General features: G+C 39.0%; 1 protein-coding gene and 1 long non-coding RNA gene across 2 annotated transcripts; both read right to left on the bottom strand.

Annotated features, from left to right (window-relative positions):
* Window positions 1-4617: 4617 nt before the first annotated feature.
* Window positions 4618-10044, bottom strand: LOC115988601 (cysteine-rich receptor-like protein kinase 10). The gene is made up of 7 exons (XM_031112164.1): window positions 9063-10044; window positions 8676-8810; window positions 8126-8247; window positions 6263-6473; window positions 5752-5989; window positions 5245-5398; window positions 4618-5113 (listed from the first exon to the last, which is right to left on the bottom strand). The coding sequence occupies exons 1-7, from the start codon at window positions 9880-9882 to the stop codon at window positions 4862-4864; spliced, it is 1932 nt and encodes a 643-aa protein (XP_030968024.1). The 5' UTR covers window positions 9883-10044; the 3' UTR covers window positions 4618-4861.
* Window positions 10045-14253: 4209 nt separating this feature from the next.
* On the bottom strand, window positions 14254-16671 carry LOC115993079. The gene is made up of 2 exons (XR_004092770.1): window positions 16506-16671; window positions 14254-14628 (listed from the first exon to the last, which is right to left on the bottom strand). It is a non-coding gene; the product is annotated as an uncharacterized LOC115993079 (long non-coding RNA).
* Between the last annotated feature and the right edge of the window lie 2671 nt (window positions 16672-19342).

Genomic DNA, 19342 nt, shown 5'->3' with positions numbered 1-19342 from the left:
GGTTGCGTGGACGCTTTAAATGAGAAGATGGGTTTAAGACTGACCCACCATGATGTAAATTGGTGCTATAACCTCCAGAAATTGAAAGGAAAAACCTATTACATGAGGTCAAGGGACGATAGGGTTCGGTTGATCCAGTACCTTCCTGATTCCAACAAGAGACTGAACAAGGATTTCCTTATTGTCTCTGGGGAGTGGCATGATGGCGACCCATGCCCCGTAGTAGAAGGAGAACCAGGTGGGGTTTCAGGAATGGAAGAGGGATAACCCTTTAATCCATTCTAATCTAATGTCTTTTGATAACTAACCATGCATATATGTTTGTTGTTTTTTTTTTTGTAGATGCACGTGCCTATACACGGCATTTTCATTTAGTCAATCGGGCGGATTTGGAGACCGTTTTACAATCGGCAGTTTTTGTGAATGACAGTGATGGCCAAGTCCGTGCAGCTCACAAAATACTAGGGTACCCTCCAGTTCAGAAGTCGTTTGGGGACGCAAAGCACGTGATCAGTGCCCCCCGTCCCTGGCTTCCAAAAATTACCGTAGTAGAAAAGGGATTTTTAATCTCTCAGGAGCCAGCTGTCCCCAAGAACATCCCCCTGGTGGGTCCATCTTCATCTCATCAAGCAGCCGAGGACGAAGGTGAACCCGATCTGACGGAGGAGGGGTTCAGGGTTTTTGATTTAGTCTACCAATCTGAGGACCCTCCTGGTGACCTAGGTGACCCAGCCTTGTTCGAGGCTGAATTGTCGTTAATAGGCATTTCTTCGCAAGCCGAGATGGGAGTCAAGAGAATACCTTTAACCCCCCTTCTCCAACTCCTCGAGGCCCAACCAAGGAAGGATACCAAGGAGGCACCACAACCCGATGCTCCTCCTCCACCGCCTCGACCCCTTACAATCCAAACCCGGTCATCCTCCACCAAGTCCCAGCCACAATCCAACCGCCCCGAACCTCCCACCTCCTCCCAACCAGCTCGGTCCCCCAGACCTGAAGGTGCTGATTCTAAGAGAAAGAGGAGTCCCAAGGGCAAGGACACCGCGGATGAGGGAAAATCCCAACTTTCAAAGGAGAAGGATGAGGCTCCGCGTACAAAACAACTGAAACTCGGGCCCCAAAGCAAGGGCAAAGGACCCACAGTTCAAACCCCTCAAGGCAAGGGGAAAGGAATTGATTCCCAATCCCTATCGAGCGCCTGGCTCCCTGCCCCAATGCTTCACGGGGGTCCATTGCTGGAAACGGCCTCCCTGAGGGACCTCGGAGACGGCGAGGGTGAATACGTGGCGGACGCATTAGGGAGAACCATATTACTCCCTAATGATATGGACGAGCTGAAGAGAATGAGGATGCGGGAGGTTTTTCTCAGCACCAAGAGATACTTGTGCATGGTAAGATTTCTGGCCACCTAACACCTTATCATCCCTTGTTACCGGTTTACCGCTCACTACGCGTTCATCTTTCTTGACAGGCTCTCCAGGCAACCTATAGGATGGAGGAAGAGGTGCATGACAGGAGTAAGGCAGTCGAGAACGAACGTAAGAAGCGCATAACAGCCTCAAAAACACTCGAAGCTTCTGAAAAGGAACTCGCTAAAGTCAAGGATGATTTAATAATGACTACTCGCGAGAGGGATAACGTCTCGACGGGCCTTGATAGTGCCCAGAAACAGGCCAAGGACCAAACCAAGCGCGCAATTGAAACCGAGGACCAGCTGCGAATAGCCAAAGACCTAATCGAGGATTTGAATAAGCAGCTGACCGTGGCCTTGCATGAAAAAGGAGTGGCAGACTATGCCCGGGATGAAGCCGTACGGGCAAAGCAGGAGGCCGAATTTGCCAGGAATGAGGCAGAGGCTGCCAAGAATACGGCCGAGGATGATGGTTATAACATGGGAGTAGCCGAAACCCAAGCCACCCTTAAGGCGCAGATTCCTGGAGTATGCAGATTTTATTGCTCCCAGGTCTGGGAAGAAGCATTGAAGCGAGCTGGAGTGGACGCTTCATCAGATTTGTGGAAGGCAGAGAGCGTTTTCTACCCGGCGGCCATCCGTGACACCACTTCCACTAGCTCTGTGACCACGGATGCTCAACCCGAGGAAGAGGTCACCCCGTCGGGAAACTTACAAGCCAGTGGTTCTACTAGCAACGCGCCCAAAGAGGGAATACTTCAAGATGTGGAGGTAATATCGCAGCATGCGGATCCTGAGATACCTACAGAAATTACTGAACCCAAGGTGGGCGTTCAGGTGTCGAGTACAGAAGAACTAGCCGCTCCTGCACAGTTGCCACAGGCCATTCCCCTTGCTTTGGTCACTCAGGGTACCAGTGTTGGCCCTGTTCAGTCTTCCTTAGAAGAAACCGTCATTCCAGGCATTGAAGCTGATCCTAATCCCACCTCCAAAAATGCAACCGACAAACAAGCAGAAAAGTAAAAGCCTTGGTTGGGCTTTTGTATTTGTTTCTATTTGAACGATTAATTTGTCTCTTTTCCTTTCGCAAACTTCCTAATTTATCGATAGTTTCCAAGTATTTGAACATGTATATATTTGTTATCCGCCCTTGTTAATGCGCATTATTTGCTTATAAACTCTGCGCTGACTCATTTTAATATGTACAAATAACTATGCATGCAAGACATTTAACACTATGTTCCCCAAACTCTCATTTACTTGTGCCCACAGAGGCCTTAGATTCATTTCTAACCTTTGTTTTTGTGAAGATATAAGCACCATTTTCGCCATCACGCAGAGTAGCTAAATCTCGTTTAGTGTTTAGTTTTCCACATCCAGGTAGTCGGTTTTCCCACAGGCTTGAGTCCGAGGACTATGCAATGCCTTGGTTCTGTCCAAAACCTAGTTTTCCACATCCAGGTAGTTGGTTTTCCCACAGGCTTGAGTCCGAGGACTATGCAATGCCTTGGTTCTGTCCAAAACCTAGTTTTCCACATCCAGGTAGTTGGTTTTCCCACAGGCTTGAGTCCGAGGACTATGCAATGCCTTGGTTCTGTCCAAAACCTAGTTCTCCACATCCAGGTAGTTGGTTTTCCCACAGGCTTGAGTCCGAGGACTATGCAATGCCTTGGTTCTGTCCAAAACCTAGTTTTCCACATCCAGGTAGTTGGTTTTCCCACAGGCTTGAGTCCGAGGACTATGCAATGCCTTGGTTCTGTCCAAAACCTAGTTTTCCACATCCAGGTAGTTGGTTTTCCCACAGGCTTGAGTCCGAGGACTATGCAATGCCTTGGTTCTGTCCAAAACCTAGTTCTCCACATCCAGGTAGTTGGTTTTCCCACAGGCTTGAGTCCGAGGACTATGCAATGTCTTGGTTCTGTCCAAAACCTAGTTCTCCACATCCAGGTAGTTGGTTTTCCCACAGGCTTGAGTCCGAGGACTATGCAATGCCTTGGTTCTGTCCAAAACCTAGTTTTCCATATCCAGGTAGTTGGTTTTCCCACAGGCTTGAGTCCGAGGACTATGCAATGCCTTGGTTCTGTCCAAAACCTAGTTTTCTCTTTGTATGGGGCCTTGGCTTGCCTTTAGCTCTAGGGGAGCTAGCTCTTCAGCCAAGCCCCTTGAGTTTATCTATACGGTTAACGTTACCAAGCGCCTAGTTTGTTCTGTACGAGGAGCTTTAGCTTTTATGGGAGTTAGCTCTTCAGCTAAGCCCCTCGTCAAGAAACGTAGCCCCTAGTGAGATTTTATACTTGAACTCTATAACCAACGGTTAGAAATAATAGAGGAAGTGTTTCAACCTACCACCTGCGCCAACACGCAAGCCTTTCCCACAGACGGCGCCAATTGTAGGGTCACGATTCGTGGCGGACCGTAACAGTGTCGGGTTCGCACGTAAAACGGCCCTAACAATATCATTTGTAGAGCGTGGGTTTGAAAGGCTAGGCCTTGATCGATAGGCGGTGGGTTTTTCAGGGGGTTCATACAAGGTTAAATGATCGTCACCCCTAGAGTACTTCTCATGGAGGTGGGCTGGGAGGCTCTCGTTTCTTGGCCATTTTTTCCCAGCCCCCCTTTTTTGGCGCACCTTCCTTTTTATTATATAGTCCGGCCTGGTTGATCCTGACCCTCCACTTGTAGGTCAGGCGGGAGCTTATCTCTGTGTCCGTCCCGTCAGCCATCCCATCTAACTTTCTATTAGTTGCATGGATCAAGGTTCACACTGTCCAAACGTCTTTTCTTTTCAACCATCTCTGGGTATTGGCAGGTGTATTTACTGAAGAAAGGACGCGTTTTCTTTAGTCCAACTTTCACACCCTGCTTCCCTATGGGTCCCATTTCGTTTACATCCCCTGGAGGGGGGCTGTTTGGGGGTTGCCTACACCGCAGTGTGGGTCCTTCTATTACAGCTCCGGAATACCGAGGACAGGGTAAGTCCTCAGCCATTCCCTTCGCCATGTCGGCCATTGACCATTCGTCCTCGGCAGGATACCCCTTCGGCACGGGTTCTGGGCCCAGGTAGAGTTTGGGCTGGGTTGCAGACCTCTCGGGCCCACACATATATATATATATATATATAAAAGGTACTAGTATTGAGAGGCATATTTCAATTTTACAATAATTAAAATTGATTACAGTACAACTAGGTTTCCAATTTATTTTGTCTTCTAGCTAGAATGATAATACGTGTCCAAGTTATCATCCGTGAAGTTTCAGTACATTTATTAAGTAATAATATATATAGAACATAGTGTTTGAAATTCCATTACTTATTAATTAAAGAGATAATTGTGGAGGAGCCCTAACTGGCCACCCAAGCCAGTTGACTAGTTGAGAATATGCTTCAGTAATTGATGCTTAATTACCAGACGACAGCCCTGACTTGCTTGAAGGTTCATCTGACTCCAATTACTCCGTTGGAGTTGTCGGCTCTGTTTTACTTAGTATGAAAACAGCGGGTTGTTGAGGTGTTTTTAGAGTAACAGAGTAACTGTCAAGCATGAGAATTATATTTGCCATTGTGGGTCTGTCGGCTGGATTTTCTTGAACACAAAGTAAGGCAATATGGATACATTGGTTGACTTCATTTCTTGAGTAAGAATCTCTTAAAGTTGGATCTAACAACTCCAAGGCTGTTCCATTGCTCCAGTGTTCCCAAGCCTGCATCAATTTGTAAATGTTCAAATAGTGTCTCCATCTCTCCCTTTCAATTGGGGGTGGTGTTGGCAATTACAGAATGAGAATATATATATATATATATATATTTATTTTTAAATGTGGTGCATACTCACATAGCTCAAGAGGTCCTTAGTAGTAGTCTCTGATTGATAGAGAGAATTGATCTTATTACCACTTAAAATCTCTAGTACTAGGACACCAAAGCTATAGACGTCAGATTTTACCGAAAATTGTCCATGCATTGCATATTCTGGAGACATATAACCACTACAAACCAATGTCATCAATTCAACAATGTTAGGAAAAAAAAAAAAACTATAAAATCTTTAAACTTATATTATTAGTCAGATTCAAAGCTAACTAGGTTCTACAAATAAGTTAATGCACTACATATATTTAACTTGTGCTACAAAGGAGACAAGACTTAATGCATCTCTAAATTGTCCATGGGTTACTTGATATTGAAATTTTTTGGTTAGAATGACCTATCTTTTTCTTTTTCTAGATTAATCTGTTAAGAAGAAAGCAATTAATATATCCATCAACTAATAAGAACATATTATATACATATATATATATATATATATATATATATATAGACGTAATAATCAGGTACTTACTATGTTCCAATGACCTTCTTGGTCTTTCCTTCAATTTGGTCAACCCCAAAAATCCTTGCCATGCCAAAATCTGATATTTTTGGATTCATATCCTCATCTAATAGTATATTGTTAGCTTTAAGGTCGCGATGAATAATTCGTAGTTGAGAATCTTCATGAAGATAAAGGATCCCTCGAGCAATCCCTTCAATAATCTTGTAACGCCTTGACCAATCCAATATTTTTTTCTTATCGGATTCTACACACCCATCCAAATTCGATATTCAAGTTAGACTAAATGAATCCAAGTGAATTGCATATTCTACTAATTCGTTAAATTTAAAAGCACTAAATATAGAAAGACAATTTATTCTCTCTTCCTATCTTTCTTTTTTATTTTATTTTATGGGTTGTCTCTTTCTATCTATTGCATTTTCATAGGCTCCAAAACACTAATAAATATTAGGTAATTTAATCCATGCATCTTATATGACAAATAAATAGTTGAGACATATGCTTAGAATGTACAAACCAAATAGGAACTGATCAAGGCTTTTGTTGGGCATAAACTCGTAGATGAGCAACTTTTCTTTTCCTTCCAAACAAAATCCCAATAGCCTGACTAGATTTCTGTGTTGAAGCTTGGCTACTACTAAAATCTCATTCTTAAATTCTTCTACACCTTGTCCAGAACTTTCTGAAAGTCTCTTCACTGCTATTTCTTGTCTATTAAGTAATATACCCTGAGAATGTACCGCAATAACCATTAGAATGGTGTACGTTGTGGAATTTATAAAATCTCAAAGTCAAAAGCTTTTGAATTTTAGAGAGTCAATATCGTATTGAATGATGTTTTAGTTTGATTAAGAAAACGAAATATTTCAATACTAATCAATATCAATGTATTGTTTCGAGATTATCTTTAATTTTATATATATGGCCATAAACTCTCTTCTTGTTCTTTTATAAGAATCTCGTATCGTATATATTATCTTTTTTTTTTCCCTTGAAAGTATATATTATCTTAATCTTTATATAAAATGTTAGTTCATTAAAATTAATATGATAGTTATATTGATATGATAATAATAATAATAATCAACATCCTTTTAGATATTGTTAATTTTTCATATTTAGATATTGAATATACTCCACACATAAATAGAGACATCATAATATATACCGTAAAGATTGATACTCTAATTTAAATTCCAATTTCCAAGTTCCTTTTCTTAAAAAAAAAAAAAAAAAATCCAAGTTGCATACTTTTGTATAATGTTCACGCTGGTTGTCAGGCACATTGCATGATAAAATAAAATAAAATAAAATAAAATAAAATAAAATAAAGTAAAAACTAAACAGAAATAGAAAAAGGCACTACAAAAAAACTCAAAAGAAAGAAACGTTTAATGGTCTGTGAGAGAAGAAGAAAAAGGTGGAGGAGATCGGAGAAATGGGTTACTAGTACTACCAGCAACGTGGTGACGAAAACGACAACGGCGACGTGAGCAAGTCAGTAAGTGACTGAAAAAGAGGTATTATAAGATCTAAAACCCAAGAGTTTTTGCTTCTTCTCTTTTTTATTTTTTTGTTTCGGTCCGATACGAATTTCCGGCCGAAATCCGATACATACTCCATTTTCCTGGCAACATTTTTCGCTGGGTCACAAGTCTCATTCTCTTATCTCTGTCTCACGCTCGCAGCTCTCAGTCTCTCTCTCATCTCTCACTCTCAGAAACTCTCAAGTCTCGCCGTTAGTAACAGAAAAAGTGAGAAAAAAAAAATTATGAAGATCAAGAAAAAGAAGATGAGAAAGGACTTCTGAGACACACGGTGAGAAGAGAGCAAAGAGACAAAAGAAAAGTAAATAAACAGTGGGAGTCAGTGATAATGCTATTTGATAATATGCACTCACGTGGGTGGGTTGGTCAATGGGAAAGTAGGCAGCCGGAACCCTTTTTTTAGCAGCCTTTTAAGGACTAGGCTTAAGTTCATTTTACTATGAGACGGACACGTGTCATTATTTAATTGGTTCCAACTCTAGATATACTGGATCTAAATTAAATCCCTTAAATAATTACCCAAATTTTGAATATTATTTTTAAAAGAAAAATCATAAATAAATGTTTTATAATAATAATCCTACTTTATTTAAGATTTTAAAAGAAAATTATATTAAATTTATTATTTTGTATAATAGTGAAATATATATATATATTTATTTATTATTAATAATTCCAAAATGATATTTCATAATAGACAGATATTCCAAAAATATATATATATATATATAATTGACTCAATTTTTTGACTAGTTGAATTTTTGCATGAGTTAAAAATCCCCAGCCCCACTAAATAAATTTAAAAAAAGGCAACAAATAATGAATACTAGTACCTTGTAAACCTCACCAAATCCACCTCCACCCAGCCTGTTATCATCAGAGAACTTGTTTGTGGCAGCTTGGATTGTAGCCAAATCAAATTGCAAAGACTCTATAGTTGTAATGTCACTGGCAGCTACGCACACAAATCGGGTAAACATTGGTGAAATCTTTGGCCCATGCATGGGGAAGCATAGAAAAAATATTATAATTTTGAGCATACTGTTGGTGCTTTATATGGAAAAACCCAAATGTACATGTATTCGTATTTTGGAAGGATGCTATCTTGACCATGCTTTGTAATATTTTTTTTTCTTTCCTCTAATAAAAGTTTTCAGTTTATCAAAAAATAAGGAAATACACGAATACACATCTCTCTGCATTTCTTAGATTTTAATTTAAGCACCGTTACGATATTCTAGTCACTTCTACAGTTCTACTTTCTAGAATAACAAGTAGAAGTAATTACAATTATTTCCAGCAAGCATAGGGGATTAGGCTACCAGAGCAGTTAGAAGATATCTGGAAATCAAACATTATAAATTCAATTAAATTACTCATTACCATTTTTATCCGGTAGAGAATTGTACTTCTTTTTTGTTCTCCTTCTTAGGAAGTAGTAGCTCAAAGCAAGTAGAGCCAAGACAGAAATTGAAGCAACAATGGCGAGAATTATTGGCCATGAGATTCCGCTTTTCCCTGCATAAACATAAAGATTTTTATTTCAAACTAAACAGATTAGTGCTTCAAAAGACCTTAGTATTAGCTGAAGAGTAAAGAGTAGGATTATATTCTTGTCCATGTTTTAAATCCCTCTTCTTCCAAATATTGAATAACAATAATAATAGTAATAAGAGTTTTGTGGTTCTTTGTTTAAAAACATGGTCTCTGGAGCTTAATCGACACTCGCACGACACTGTAAAATCAAAAGTTGGTAAATAAGTTTTGCATCTGGTGGAGGAGGAAGAAGCAATGGTATAGGTGTTGGTCCTGGTGCTGGTACCGGTGGAGCAACGGCTTTTATCTGATAAAACGGAGAAACCTCATACCTAATGGTACAACTAGGATACATAACTCTACCCCCTTGCTTTCCACTGCAACACGTAGGCACGTTTTTTATGGCTTCCCGAAGACACCTATTGCAATCAAAGCTGGATAGGTCAGGAGTGCACTGTACAAGGCTGTACATCGTTTGCAATACCGTAAAATTGACTTCTTTCGTAGCGAACTTTTTAGCAGCGGAGGAAGCGTTTGCGGCCAGAGGCACCAAGTCACTCAATGTTGTTTGCGCTAGCTTAAGGAAGCGATCTGGCTCTGTAATATCCAACACGTTCCACAGATACTTTCTTGGCTGGTCTTCCATGACAGAGAAGATTGATCGATTTGAGTAGCGTAACATGCATTCATCATACCATATCATAGCCACTTTCTCTACGGGGCAGTACTGCTGAACAATCTCGTTTGTTGCTGTTGACACGCAGTCTTGGCAGGCATCTGGGGTGAGGTCTCCACGGCAGAGGAAGAGGCCGTAAACTGAGGTCTCTGGGTTTTGTCCAACGGTGTTGTTGTAGAAGCCAATTTCACGCGTGGAATTGGAGGAAAGGGAAAGGAGCAGGTCTTTTAGGTTAGACTGGTAGGTGGAGTTGGGGATGAAGGTGGTCTCGTTTGAACAGATATGAAAGCGGTAACTTGGGACTGCTTCACTAGTAAGGCTAAGGAAGCTGAGCCAAAAAAGGACCAGATTTACCATGGAGATGCTTAAAGAAACCATGCCTACTTTTTTGTGTCTCGTATTTTGTTCTTACTTCGGGATTAGCTTTATAGGGGCTGTTATTGCTTCCCGGACGGGACGATACTCCCTCCCTCTCGCGTAAGAGTAAGTCTTCTCCACCATTGACCCGTGTTAAGGGACTTGTTGACCTCAGTCAGTCAATTGTCATAGTCTGCTGCGTGCAGATAATTGAGAATTTTTTATCGTTGTGCTAAAATTTGTGTTCATTTGCCCCACTAAGGGAAAGGATGCCCCCACGCGTTTTTATTTTCTTGGTAATCATTTCAACTTGTTATATTCCTAATATTTCTAGGATTAGTTTGTTGGTGAGGCTTGTGTCTAGTGATTCAGTGAAAGTTATCACTAGACACGTTGGATTGCGGACACGTGTCCACTCTCGGACACATGTCCGAATCTTGACATGTCCAGTGATAACTTTCATTGGACACAAGCCTTTCCCTAGTTTGTTTTGGCATAATTCTTTTTTTACTTTTTTTCAACTATGTTGAACCCATTGTTTTAAAAATCGGACCAGACCGGCCAGTCCAACTGGTTCAGTAAAAACCCCTAAATCGGTGAAAACTGGTCAAAAATTAGGAAAAACCGAGTTGAACCGAGAATTTTGAAAAAAAACGATTTGGCTCTCGGTTCAATTTTTAAAACCGTGGTTGAACCACTTGAAAAACTTATCAAACTGAAAACGTTTTCAATTGACTTTTTTTTTTTTTTTGAAAAGAGACTAAATTCTCATTCAAGGAGAAAAACCAAATACAATGAGCAACAAACACACCAGCAGCAAGCAGAATAGTAATAACATAGACCAAAGACAAATAAACCCCACCTAGATTGATCCCTCTAATCTAAGGAGGTAAAAAAAAAAAAATTTGGGATCTCATTCCTCCAAACAGATTTTTCTCTAGTTTTTTTTTGGCATGTTAGGTGAGTTCGTGGGCTATTTTCTTGTTGTCCCTATCAATGTGTTTGACTTTAGCCTTTTGAAAGCTGCTACATCCTTGACCAATACCCTTTATAATGTGACCAACAACCCTTCTAACATCCATGAGTTCAACAGCTTGGACAATCAAGAGGGAGTCGCACTCTATAATTATTTTCTCCAAGCCAAGTTCTTTAACTAGAACTAAACCTTGTTTAACTGCAATTGCTCCAGTTTCCTCAACAAAGTATCTTCTTGGAAGGGGCATAGACACAGCAGCTATCACTTTGCTATTCCAATCTCGAATTATCATTCTCACCCCAAATTGTCCATTGGTCAAAGGGATGATGGATAGGGCCCACGACACAAATTACAAACCAAGGTTGTGTGGATGCTTCCTCAGGACAGTCTCCTAAGTATTATTTCTAAATAAAAGCCTTGATGCAAGCACATTTCTCCCTAACTCAATTTCACATTTGCATTAAATGCTACCACCTATTGACAACCACCTTGCATTATATATTGAATGACTCATCTGAACTATAGGAGTGGACCAAGTATCTGGAGTAATGGAATGCTTACACTTTCTCTCTCTCTCTCGCGAAGAAGAAAATGAGCTAGTTCGGAGCAACAAGAAAGTCAAGGATTCACACCATGCAATCGAAGAAAATAGCCCAACCCGTTCTGGGGGCTCTACCTACCCTCCCAAGCTCTCCTTTGGGGACAAGCTAGTGGGGGAAATACCAGGAGCCTACTCCCAAGCTTTTGCTTTCTTAAACCAAATGGAAGCGGAATCATATTCGGATGAGGAGATTGAGGAAGTTAGGGAAGGATTTGCTTCAATCAGCCTTTCAAAAGAAACCAAACAGTGCATCAGGGTTCCCTTGGTAAAGTCGCTCATCTTGAAAGTGTTTGGAAAGACAGTAGGGTATAACTTCCTACACTAAAAGCTTATGGGATTATGGAAGCCTTTTGGGAGAGTCGATATGGTAGACCTTGGTAGAGAGTTTTTCTTGCTGAGGTTTTCGATCATAGAAGACTTAGAGATGGTGCTTAAAAAAGGACCATGGTTTATTGGGGAACACTTCTTGTCCATCCGAAGGTGGGAAACTAACTTCAAACCATTAGAAGCACTAGTATCTTCAGTGGCGGTTTGGGTCAGGCTCAACGAACTACCCATTCAATACTATGATGTGGCAGTGCTCATGTAGATCAGTCAAGAGCTAGGAACAGTGCTCAGAGTGGACACGCACACCGCGATGGAAGCCAGGAGTAGATACACTCGCATTTGTGTCCAGGTGGACATGAGCAAGCCTCTAACTACCACAGTGTGAATTGGTCAGTGCTACCAATCAATTGTAAACGAAATGGTCAACAGGCTCTACTTCTCCTGCGGCCGCCTAGGCAACCAAAGAGAAGCCTACCAGTACACCATCAAACCTCTGTCCCCGCCCCCAAAAGATTCTACTATGCTAAACAACGCTAACAAAGTGGCTCATGCGCCACCTTCAACCGAGGCATAAACCGAGGCTCGAGACATCTTGAAGGTGGAGTCCACTGATGTAGCCTTTGGTCCTTGGATGGTCGTTTCATGTAAAGGGAAGGATGCCAGAGTGCCAAAGAAAAATCACAACAACACCTTCTCCATTTTGACCCATGCATACCCTCATGTAAGCCCTAAAGAGCCTTTGGGAAGCAATACATTTGAAAAGGATTCTTGTGGGTTGAGTATCACCAAAGTGTCTGAGGGCAAAAGGAAAGCCCATGCCAAGCTGAATTCAAGCCCATCAACTAAGGCTAAAGAGTTGATAATTTCCTCAAATGGACCAGCACACACGGGTTTAGGACAGGCAAGACTCGAGGCCGTGGGCCACTTCAGCAAAGGCCTATCAAAGACAAAACCAAACTCCAACTCAGTTAAGGGCAAAAAAGACTTTGCTCCTACTAGAGCATCTTATTCTTCTCCAAGCTCTACCGTTATACCAAAAGAACGCCATTCCACCAAATCTAAATGGTCTTTTAGCATCTCTAAGATCCATTATGGCCCCAATGGAGACTTCAAGTTCGATAGCAAACCAGGAAATAAAATGGGCGATCAATGTGGACGGCTTGATTATGGAGATCCCACAAGTGATTATCGACGAGATCATAGCACACCCTACCCACACCATGGGATGGTTCAGCCCCAAACTCTGAAAGGCATGGAAATTACTATTCCCTCTAACTCCAACGAGTGCAGCGTTGGGCTACCTCTATCTGACAGACCCAACATGGCGGAGGATGATCGACCCTTGATGGAAGTTCCTCTCAAACACCTCGGGCCCGGAAGAAGCGAGAAAATTGGTTTGGGACACCATTCCTCAAGTATCAACGACTTCGGTACTGTGCGAAGTGATATCGGAGGAGAACCTGTCCACAAGGAGAATGTTGGAAAACCAAGCCATTGCAACAACATTCATAGGCAACTAACATGCAACAAAGCTTCTGCAAGTTTTCCAACCCATCATGGAGTTCAATATTCACTCGATAGCCATTGAGAAAATGATGGGTGTTCTAGAACATTGCGTGACGTTGATGCCTAGCAAAGGTCAGACTAAAGAGATGGTGAGGATGACCGGATGGAATTTGATGGAGGAAGCGAAACTCCTCCCTTCGTTTGATGAGTGTCCGAACCCAACCAATATCTAGTCATGAATATTATAGCTTGGAATTCCAGGGGAGCACTGAAGCCCTCCTTTTAGAATCATGTGAGAGAGTTGGTGCACAACCATGACCCAGCCATTATGATTACTAGTGTTTAACCCGCGCAATGCGCGGGATCATTTTATAATTTAGGCTCACCTTTACATCACTCACACCATAAAACTCCTTTGATAGGTTTGACCTTTGTGTTGCATGTAAGACATGCAAAAATAATACCCCATCTGTTGTTAACATTAACAATCTTGGCTTTGCATGTCACCAATTAATTTGATCTATCTGTGATAAAATTGTATATATGTTAACATTATGCTATTCCTTTTTATTTATTTAATAGATTAACAGCTTTCTCAATACTTGAACAACTTGGACTTCAAAAAAGGAAAAAAAAAAGTAAGAGACCAAGCACAATAGATTAATAGGTTTCCTGATATTTAGTTTTCCAAAAGTTGGCGATCTCCCGTAATGGTTTGCATTTTGATTTTCTCAACTCCAAATATTTGCCTTGTTCATGGCCTTTAGTTGTTATTTGTATAATATAAACCTAAAAGGTCAACAATCAAGCTTAGTACTTAAAATTAGGACTTAGATTCATTACTTGAAATTAGAAGCTTTTTAATGTAGCACCTATAAAAATGCATACTCATAGTATTCTCAATTTTCATCAATCTTCTATTCCCAAAATAAGGCTACACTGAACAATATGGCAATCTAATAGAGACAAATGAATTACAATCTACAATTATAACTGAGTTCAAAATTAGAATCACATATATTACAAAACTTAAATTCATGTTGATATAAGAGTCTTAGGATGCTCAGATTACAAAACCATAGCCTAAATATAGAAAATTAAATCTCTCATAATTTGAAATAAAACAGAAAATTAAGTAAATAAGAAAAGGGTATGAAGAATGGAACTTGGTGCATAATTCTTAAGCATTTTATATGCATCCAAGTCTTCTATTTCAGCAACTATTTTTCTATTGTGTAAGAAAGTTATCTATCCAGTCCTTTAGGATGTCCTTTTGGCATAATTTCCTTTGTGACTTTTGTAATGTCAAAGTTGATGTAGAGCTTTGTTGCCCATGTGAATGACAGTCAATAGTTACCTACAAAATTTTTTAATCAGTTAGGCATTAATATTTGTCATGTTTTCATTTAAAGTATGTGAGAATAATATCTAATAATATTTAAAAGAAACACATAGATGATCAAATAGTTAAACTTAGAGGTGAGAAAAACATAATTTTCATTTCACAAAAATGATATAACTCTCATTCTCAACACATATTGCAAAGATCAAAACCACATCTATATTTCATGCCCAACTGACAAAACACAAAGTAGCAAGGCACAGATTAATCAAGTTTAAATATAACTTAAGAACCAAAATGCTCTAAAACAGAAAATGTAGTGAGCTCAGGTATAAGCGAAATCTGGTTTTCGCTTATACTTTACCCAAGGATTTCTATGGGTAATAGTGATCTATGCAATTATTCTCTTTGGACTCTATGATATATCTACTCCCTTTAATTTAATTTAGCTTGGCGTGATGTTTCTATGGATAATAGTTATCTATGCAACATCTAGCTAAGCTGGTTTTTGGTTTGCACAGCATGTGAAACCAAAAAATGACATCTCTTAACCATTAGAACAGAGATTACAAACTATTTTTCATGCTGCATCAATTATTCTCTTTGTATCATGCATGTGATGTGTAACTGGTGTTCTCTATCTTTTACTGCTCTACAGGTGCATGATTTGTGCAAAACATCTTGCTTAGCTCCACTATTCATAGGATTTTTGTTTCAAGTTTAACACTTTTACTACTACTTTGGTATCAGTTTATGGATTTTTGGTTTTCTTTCTTGGCTGTGGTGAGCACTTTTGTATACCTAACTATTCTTAGTGAAACTACAAAGAGGGCAATCCATATAATTGCAGCCATTATTTCCGATTGCTCAAAAAAAAAAAAAGCATAGCAACTTTAAATTGCAGCAGAGAAACATGGAAGAAATACTACAAATGAAGCCTAAGAAAACAATGAAAATATGGGTTGAATTTTAAAAAGTAATGCAGCAGTTCAGTGAAAATTTAAATCTGGAATTCAGATAGCTACAAAATCTATCAATAATTAAAATTATTTTAGTAATAGGAGGGGGTAAAAATAAGTTGGTTCCAAAAAGAAATAAAAATAGTGGGGTATAGAGCAAAAAATGATGATATAAATAGCAAGAAGTGTTTTGCTAGCAAACAAAGAAAACCACATCAAGTGTCAAATTCACTTTTTGGAAACTGGAAAAAAAAGAATGAAATTTTATTGTCCTAAAAACACTAATGAAATGGTAAAATTAACAAATAAAATAGTAAATATATTGAAGTGGGTGATAGCTAGTGGCTAGAACACGTGAGCCACACGTGGTAGAAGTTGGAGCAATCCAGCAAATTGTAACATGAAAAAAGAAACCTTCGACTTAGAGATTCATAAGTAAAAAATTGTAAGAGGGACAATGAAGTAAGGACGAAGAAGAAGAAGAAAAAGAGGAAGGAAAGAAAAACCAGACTAAATAGTGAGTCTAGATGCCAAATACTAAGGAGTCAGAGAGAAAGACCAAGAAATGGGTCTCCTTTCATGGTCAACTCCAACTCTCCAATGTAAGTTTGTTCAAAAAAAATTTGTATGCATCCTAGTTTTTTTGAATTCTCATTTAATTATTTATTTATTTTTTTTTTTTTTGTGGGATATACAAAGTTTATCACTATACAGGATGATAATCTTATCTTTAAAAAACATTATAGGGAGAGTTTGGGGGCCAAAATTGTTTATGTTCTTTTGAAAAGTTTTGCAGAACATTATCAGTAGAGACTGCAAAGTAGAAATGGGTAGTGAGAGAAAAAACTCTATTGGATATCACTAACAATGTAAAAACTCTATTCTAGAATGATCAAAACGGTAAAAAGGTGTTGTAAAATGAGAAGTGCAGACCTTTGAACTTGATTTGGCACTTGACAAGAAGTCCTGGTTTTGAGATTGTTCAGCAGCAAATAATTTGGGAAAACTGATTCAAACATATGAAACCATAAAGATACAAAAATTGGAATTATTGTCAGTAACAAAATTAATGGCAATGCAGGCTATCCATAGTAAAAGAGAGAAAAGAAAAAGCACTTAATATTTCAATATAAAACAAATATTGAAATCAATAGAAAAGTAAAAACACCAAATAAGAGATACAATAAGAGATACATGAAATACCAAATCAAATTCACATATAAACAAACAAATTTTTTCCAAGTTTCACACTGTAACAAAGCAAAATGAAAAGAAGAAATCATAAAAGTACTGCCCATTTCATAAAGCAGAACATTTACATACAAAATGACAGTTCCTTAATACAAATAAATTCAGCAAAGAAAGAAAAGAATGAATGAATGAATCATAATTTCCCAAATCAAAAAAGGGAATTGTTTTATACAATTTGAATCGGCAATTGAATAGGGAAAAGAAGGGAAAAAAAACCATGCCTACCTTATACTAAACCAATATATTTTTCAATAGGGATAAAATTTTTGCTATTGGTGATGAATCAACAACAAAACCGGTTTTCCAAATCAAAACCCCAGGAAAAAAAAAAAAAAAAAAAAAACTATGAACGCAGATATTAGAAAACAGGGAAAGGCTTAGTGATTTCTGTAATCCAAAATAGGGAAAAAAAAATCGAAAAATTAAGAAAACAAACATTTTCATGGAGAACCCAAAAGCCCGAAACAAAAAAAACATCAAAACCAAAATCAAATCTAAACCTATCCAACAAAAAAACTCAATAAAAAGTAATGTTTCGTTCCCAAATCTAAAAAAAAAAAGAAGGAAAACGTACCGGAGCCGGTTCCAACGATTTGATGGTGGCAGATATGTAGCCTAATGGTGTCGATGCCCATAGATTTTTCTTTCCCTATGTGCTTGCAGTGGTGCTCTAAGTCTAAAGAGGGACAAAGAACTCTCTCCTTCTCTCTTATTTCTCTGTTTTTGCCCTCTCCAAACCTAAATCATATATAACCCCAAATTTCAAAAAATCAAATCAAAACCTAATGTTACCCATATTCCTAAATAAAAATCAATTAATCCAACCAAATTTCTCAAAACTAATTCATATTTCATACCCTTACCCAGATCTAAGAAAGAATGAAAAGAAGAAAAACTTACTGGTGGTAGTTCTCTCAATGTCTGTCTCCTTCTCAACTTTGTATCGCAAGGTTTATTTTTTTCCTCCTTCTCTATCTCTAGATCGCAAGCAACGGTGTTAAGAAAATTGAAAAGGAAGCAAAAAGAAAGTATCCGAATAGGAGAAACGAAAGGCGCCCTTATGGTGATGTCTCTCTATCGCTGCCTCTCTATTTCTCTATCTCTCTTTTCTCTCAATCTCTCTTCCTCCTTTCACTGTGTAGTAATCTTTCTTTTTCTTTTCTTTTTTCCCCATTTCCTCATCGCCTCTCTATTTCTATTTCCGTGTATCTTTTAATATTAACCGGTTATTTTTTTGATATTTATAATAAAAGGCTTTTAAACGGTGTTTAGCATTGCCAAACAATATAATGTATTGCTTTTTAACTTATACGTGTCTGAATTTTGTCAACGCTTCCTTAATTGTAGGAATCTACTTTCTCTCAGCTTCTGCTATTATATATAGTATATGATTATGGAGACTCGTATTGGTGGCTACGGAGCTAGGGACATCACTGATAGGCTCCCGTTCGATGGGGCCATCCATACGGACACTATTGGGTTTACTAGTTGCCTCTAGCTCTTATGGAATTTAGATAAAGTCCAAGTCACTCAACTGGCCATGTCGGAGTAGGAAATCCACGTCTTGGTAAAGGTAATCTCTTCTACTTTTGAATTCTTATGTTTTGTTGTTTATGCTAGTCCTAGGTTTTATGAAATATGTATTATGTGGAATAGTATAAAAAATGTTGCTAACCTCCACGATGAACCTTGGATTATTGTTGGAAATTTCAAAGAGGTTCTTGCAGAAGGGGATAAATTCAGGGATCGAGCTATTAGTTCAAATAGGTCACTCCTATTCAAAGAATGTCTCGACTACTACAACATGATTGATATGGGGTTTGTTGGACCTTGGTTTACTTAAACCAATAGGTGGAATATCAATGATCTCATCCAAGAAAGGATTGATGGATTCTTTGCCAACCCAAGCTGGTGTGCTACCCACCCCGATGTGAGGGTGACCCACCTTACTAGATGCTTGTGTGATCATTACCTTGTGCTCCTTGAACCCAACCCGAGCAATGGCCTCCACCTCCCCAAGCCCTTTAAATTCCAAAGTTTTTGGTTATCGGACTTGTCCTTTCTTAGGGTAGTCTTGGACGCCTGGGGTCGACTTGCCCATTTCAAAAAGCTCTAGAATGTTTTTCTAGAAAATCCTTGGACTGGAATAAACACCATTTTAGAATTATTTTTACTATTACGAAAAGATGACGCAATCGAATTTCCTGCATAAAGAATGATATGGGGGAGTGGATTCAAAGTGAATTAGGGGTTATGAACTACATCAGAGGGGGCTTTGACAAATTATTCATAACGAATTTGGAGTACACACCTCTCACTCCTCCCCAGCCTTCTAGGAGGCAAGCTGCTCTGTCCGAGGAAGATAGGGTCAGCTTAAGCACCTTGGTCATGGACGTTGAAATCAAAGAAGGCCTTTGGGCTTTAAAGGCTTTTAAAGCTCCGAGATTTGATGGCCTTCATGCGGGCTTCTTCCAAAGATTTTGGCTCATTGTGGGTGACTTGATAAGGAAAGAAGTTAA

Source organism: Quercus lobata, chromosome 5 (assembly GCF_001633185.2).
Source record: "Quercus lobata isolate SW786 chromosome 5, ValleyOak3.0 Primary Assembly, whole genome shotgun sequence".
Lineage (NCBI taxonomy): Eukaryota > Viridiplantae > Streptophyta > Magnoliopsida > Fagales > Fagaceae > Quercus > Quercus lobata.
The sequence above is the reverse complement of the archived record's forward strand: the minus strand, read 5'-3'. Positions and strand labels throughout refer to the sequence as shown.